General features: G+C 34.9%; 1 protein-coding gene across 1 annotated transcript in view; it reads right to left on the reverse strand.

Moving 5' to 3' along the window:
- Window positions 1–4,068: 4,068 nt before the first annotated feature.
- Window positions 4,069–6,400, reverse strand: part of LOC106528474 (E3 ubiquitin-protein ligase SMURF2) — a 58,724-nt gene continuing 56,392 nt past the window's right edge. Inside the window, exon 20 of the mRNA XM_014023647.1 lies at window positions 4,069–4,747. Coding sequence (XP_013879101.1) covers window positions 4,648–4,747 — 100 coding nt within the window. The 3' untranslated portion in view covers window positions 4,069–4,647. The remainder of the gene's footprint in view (window positions 4,748–6,400) is intronic.

The following is a 6,400-nucleotide window of genomic DNA, read 5'->3' on the forward strand; positions in this document are numbered from 1 at the left end:
TTTGTGATTGCTCAAGTCCTTAGCTGTGGCAGCCATCTTGAATCGGGTCGACTCCAAAACAGTTCTGTTCAAAACATTACTTTCTGGAAGTTTCATTAAAGTCTATGCAATGGTTCAAGAGCTATTTTTGTACAGACACAAAATTTCATCATTATAGTTTCCAATGAAGACTGTAACAATGTGCTTGGGTCAAAATAACGAATAACTGTGTATTGGAAGTAAGATGAGTGAAAACATGCAATTAAATACCAAATGAAACAAAAATCTCCTATTTGAAGCTGCAGCAGCTAAAATAAATAAATAAAAACACTACTGCGTGTTCTATAAAACATAATGCTGTCCCGTCCAAACAGCATGTTTTTATTGCTCAGTGTTCTGTAAGGGTACAAGAAGATTCTTACTTTGCACTTTTTTTTTTTTTTTTTTTACTGTTCGTATGTACAAGTGTAAGTTACAAACTCACAGAGCAGCTAATGTGGAAACTATGAACACATGTACTGAAATAAATACAAAACAGAAAAAAATGAAAGGGAATATGATGCCTTAAAAAAAGAAATAAGATATTATGCTTCGCACTAAACTTCATCAAAAGCAACAAACAAAGATAAAGCCCTGCAGGGTCCACAGAGGAAAAAGAAAACATGCAGCTCTTTGTTTTTGGGGGGAACTATGGAGGACTGAGTTCACTGAACTTTCAACACCTGATTGGCTTTAACCTGGTGAACTGTCAGCTTTTGCAGTTTTTATCAGATCAGAGAGGACTTTTTATTTGCAGATGTTTTTTTAGAAAAGAAAACAGATTTATGGAAAGTTCTGATTTTTTCTTCACCCGGATGTTTCAATGAGTGGATCGGGCCAGAAAACAAGACAACAACCTGCAGACGTGGACTTTGTGTTCAGAACAAAGCACAGAAAAATGGAATAAACATTATAAAAAGTCACCTTATAAGTTTTTGGTGCACCGAAGGAAGTGTTGGATTTTAAGTTTAAGCAGACATTTGATGTATGCTCTTTTTTGATTTTTGAGATAATATTAAAAGTAAAAAAAACAACTCTAAAGCTGTACAAAGACCACCCTAACCTTACTGGTTTTCACCAAATGATCTGAACAAAATCAAATCTGATATGAATTTGCAAACATTTCACGTTTGTGAATAAATGCAAATGGTATGTGTCAAAAAAAAAGAAGATTTTTCTAATCAAAATATTTTCTAGGAGTATTTGATCATGTTCTGTTAGGTCTTTTTTTAGTGACATGGTATTTTGGTTGTTGTGGAGCTACAGTCAACCTCCTGCATTGGATTTTTCTCATTTCTAAAACTTAATTTAGAAACTTCTGAGCATAAAAGTAAGTCGTTCAGTGGTGACAACAGACCTGCATAGCAGCAAATATTTGCATAATGTTTGCCTACAAGGAAGATTTGGAAAGGGAGGGTTCTTCACATACTAGCATGATGTGTGATTTAAAAAATACAAAACTAAAAACGCACAGAAAAAAAAGACAACTTCACCTGAGAATGCAAAGAGGTCTGTGAAAAGACATCAACATGCTTGCATTTAAACCAAAAAGAACAAGCAACAATATACAAAATAGCTATATCTTTGTACATATATACTCAAAAATTACAGACCTATAGATATTTTTTTTGTCTGAGTATTACTACTGTTGTTGCACACAAAAGAAGCACAGTATATTTTAGTCCAACATGAAGAAAGCACTCATCACTGCTCGGTTTGTAAAGTGCTCAGAAGAAACGAGAGAAAGAAAATTGTAGAAAAAGGTTCTAACTGAACTTCCCTTCGCATTTATAATCTGATAACTGGTGGATTAATGAGCAGAACTGCTAATCTGATAACTGTGGTGGATTAATGAGCAGAAGAACTGCTGGAAACACGGGGGTTAAAACGGAAAGAAAAAGTCTACGATTTGTTCATCTCTGCAGTGAGAAACAAAAAATAAATTAAATAGAATGGTGTAGGTGAATAGAAACGACAATTTAAACGTAGCACAAAAAGTATGTTTATGTTTGATTGTTTTGTTCTATTATTTTTTAATACATTTTATAAACACTGCAAAAATGATCCATCTAACCAAGTCTTATAATCTTATATCTGGTCTTGTTTTGAGACTATGTGACCCATCCCATTGAAATGAGGATTATTGGGGGTTAGTCTAAAAGTGGTTTATGGAGAAATAGGCAAATATAGTTTTGATTAAAACATTTGCAAAAAGTGCATTTTGTCAAAACATAATGAATTAATGCCTTATCAATGTATCATTTGAATGAACCGTGAAATATAATCATAAAACAAAATTTTGAAGCATTTTTTATTAGCAGTAGCAACAAAAATACTCATTTGGAGTAAAAACGCCTTAAAATTTTGAGATTTTCCCTGTGAGTTAGAAATGTTTTGTTTCACTCCAGCTGGAAAATCTCAATATTCAAATAATTTGGTTTCCTCTTTATAAGGATATCAAAAGTTCCTCATTAAAGTTACATAAAATAAGGATTCAGACCAAGTATTTTTGTAACCAACAAGACAAATTAAGGCATATCTCTGGATCCACTTATATTAGAATGATCCAGGTATCAAAATGTAGCTTTTAAAGCCAGAAATCTGAAAATGTAATTAGGTCATTTTGACCAAATTTGACTTAAAGGGCCTGCGATGTCAAATGTTTGTAAAATATATGAATGCATTTTCGAAAATATGTCATTGACAAAATACTGCAAAAGAAATTTGATCTCGCTGACATGAACAGTTGTTGAGATATTTGCCTGTAAAGTAACAGGAAGTGATGTCATAGGGGAATACCTGCATGTAAACAGAGCGTTGCTACAACAGCCAACAACCCAGACTGTAGAGAAGAATCTGATAATTCTTTAGATTATTTTGAGTCTCTATCAGAGAGATGAAGATGAGTCAGAGTTCAAATAATAATGTTTCAATAAACAAAGACCTGGAAGTTTTCTTTGTTAAAGAGTTCCTCTTTGATGTCACTTCCTGTTTCACTTCGGCTGAGCCAAGTTCAAAAGAAAATATTCCAGTTACGGGACAAAATGGGTAAAATCATGTGTAATATTCCAACTTTCTTAAATATAAAGATATTTTCTTTGACTTTTTGTATTTGAAGAATACGCATGTCACAGGCACTTTAATCCTCATTTCGATAGGATGGGTCACAAATACTAAGCAAAAGACTCAAATTAAGTGATTAACAGAGATTATTTCACTTAATTTGAGAAGATTCTGACTCAAGTAGATTAATCTGCTGGGTAAATCTTTTTACAGTGTAGTTCATTTCCTTTTAAATGGTACTGCAAGGCACATCTGCAGGCTGAGTATGTGTGTTGCACTCGTAAAAAAAAAGCCAAATCTTTGTGAAAAACAAACATCTCACTCTGCTATTGACTCTTGTTTGATGTCATTAGATTAAACAGTTGAAGTCTGAAGAAACTTGTTGGAAATTTAACAATTTATTCTTTAAAAGTAACAGAAGCCTCAGTAGCATGTGGAAGAACCATATACAGCCACAACAGCTTGGTTCTTCCTCCACGCTCACGCTGATCCCCCACCTGTGACAATCCCATGTCCCCCATAGACCCGACTCTGTCGGGTCTATGGGGGACATGGGATTGCCACAGGTGCTGAATATCAGGTCTAATTCGTACCAGAAGCTCAACACAAGAGTCAAAAGCAGAATGAGATGTTTGGAGGAGACACTGCGCCACATTTTCTTGACAAATGTGGCGCAGTGTAAAGAAAACAAACAGGCTGTCTAAAATCTGTGGCCCAGTTCGTCAGAAAAGTGTCTTCAGTCATGAAGAACAACAAAGAAACTGTCAAACACACATTTTCTTACTTTTCTGTGCTGTGTTTATGTACTTTTATACTCAGACATGTTCACTTAGAAAAGATGAGCCACACTATTCAAAGAAAGAAGCTTTCCGTACAATTACCCACCAAAAAAAAAAAAAAAAAAAGCTGCCAATAAAATGTCCTCTAAGATGATATGGTTTTACTTTTTAAATGATACGGTTTGAAAAAGTACAAAACGACTGCTGGTGTGAGCAAATTATTTATGAACCACTGCTGTAGAAACTTATTTTCTTCTAAATCTGAGATAAAGCGCCACTTTAAAGATGAAACGTTAAAGTGAAAACTTTAAAATATCAAAAAGATTACACTGAGGTAGGATGAATTAAAACTGCCCCTAAAACTGTGAACTCTGTAGGCGAATGGCTGGAAGAGATTGTGACTGAGGTTAAGATGGCTTCTGAGGGAAAGGTGCAGCTACCTGCAGGGTTCGGTTCTGTAGCCTGACCAGAATAAATTAGAGAAAAGGTCAATCATTGTTGTCGAGTGTCTAAGGGTTAATAAAATAGTTTGAGGTTTCCTAATTAAACTTGAACATATGTTTATTGTGTTGTCTGAAAGCCAAACACACCTCACAATAACAAAGCAAACGTGTTCAAATGAAACAGCGTTAATGGGATGACTCTAGCAGCTGTTCAGATAAAAGAAAAGTGGGAGAAGAGCGACAGCAGGACGCTCGGGGAGATCTAAGCGGCTTGTTGTGATGATGTTAATAGTTTATGGGAGGAGCCCTGCGCACGTTAACATGAAGGTTCTTCAGCTCGGCTCTCATTCCACTGCAAAGCCACACGTCTCCTCGATCGCTGTCAGTAGCTTGTCGTACAGTTTCTCGTAGCTCTCGTAGGGAGGAATGTCAATCCGGTTGAAACTGGGGAAACAGAAAAGCCAAACTGAGTTACAAACTATTTCAACTTTAAGTTTCTCAGCATGTCAGGGTCGATTAGGTTAAAACTAGTGCTGGGCATAGATTCACTGGAAGAACATGTTCATATTCTTATCCTAAATTTCTCTTACTTTTGTTCGTACGAAGGGTTCGTTTACATAATTACCACCCCAAAAACACCATATAAGGCTATGTTTTTTGTCTCACATATCAGGAAGTGCCCATTCATGAAAATGACAGCGAAAAGTAAAAAGAAAAACTTTACGAGTTCAGAGATTGAAGTCCTGCTGTCAGAGATCCAGAAAAGAAAATCTGTCATTTTTAGCAGCTCAGCTGTGGAAGTAAAGGAGCTGCTTAAAGGAATGAAATGTGCTGTTAATGCCGTGTTTCCTGTGGGTCGTTACAGTCACAGAAATAAAAATCTAAATCATATTTATCTCTCTCTAGTCCTGCTCTGGTTTTCCTTTTGTCAAATAGTTTTTAATTCAAGTGTAAACAACTGTGTTAGCCTTTTCATTTATTCAGAAGGAGCGGTCGCATAGTCGGATGCATTTCTGAAAAAAAAAAAAAACATTTTAAAATGTCTCCAAACTTCAATTAACTTCATATTAATATTGTAGTGCTATACAACAAAATTAATAGCCAGTATAATTTAATTTAACCATTTTATGTCGTTAGTCTACATTATTACATTTAAAATTATAATTATAATTCAAACAGAAAAGCCTATTGTCAACATAATTATAGAGTGTGATTTACTTTCAACTCCAAATATCTTCTAACTAACGAAGTATAAAGTTATTAGGGAGGAAAACCCATCTGGATAACAGCAGACTGACTGCTCGTAAAATATACGACAGGTCTGGACCACTCGTGAATTTTGTTCGTTTCTGAAAAAAAATCTTAGAATACGAAAACATTGGTTAATGCCACAAATTCTCCTAAATCATTCGTACGCACAACTTAAGAACAAATCTGTGCGTACGAACGGTTCTTGCATGAGGCCCAATGTTTTTTGTCATGATTAATCTCAAGATATTTTTGTGAGTTATCTTTTTTTAATTTCAGAAACCATTACTTTACTATGGCTGAATGTGTATGCTCATTTCATTTATTTATTTCTATAGCGCTTTACACAACCACAGTGCTGGTGACCAAAGTGCTTCACAAAGTCAGTGATTAACATGATAAGTTAAAAACAAGAAAACACAACAAAATAGCAAAACTAAAACCAGAAATGTCACCACATATTTAAGTACTAAAAGCCTGTTGGAATAAAAAGATCTTAAGCTTCAATTTAAAAGGGCCGAGTTCAGTGTTATTTAATGCAATATACTCCATGTGCAACATAATATGTACATGTTTTATTTAATATAATCCTGTTTATCCTCTTATTGCTTATTGTGTTTTTTTCAATTGCTGACAACTGGGGCTTCAGCATCTATCTGTCGCTCCTCATGCACTCATTTGGAATGACAATAAAAACTCCTCGAATCCTTCATTAATCTCATTATTATGCAAATAATTTAATTATGACTCAAAGGTGTTTACAGCTCTTTTCAGGTACTGTTATATACTGCTGTGTGTGTGTGTGTGTGTGTGTGTGTGTGTGTGTGTGTGTGTGTGTGTGTGTGTGTG

The sequence above is a fragment of the Austrofundulus limnaeus genome, unplaced genomic scaffold (assembly GCF_001266775.1).
Source record: "Austrofundulus limnaeus strain Quisiro unplaced genomic scaffold, Austrofundulus_limnaeus-1.0 Scaffold384, whole genome shotgun sequence".
Lineage (NCBI taxonomy): Eukaryota > Metazoa > Chordata > Actinopteri > Cyprinodontiformes > Rivulidae > Austrofundulus > Austrofundulus limnaeus.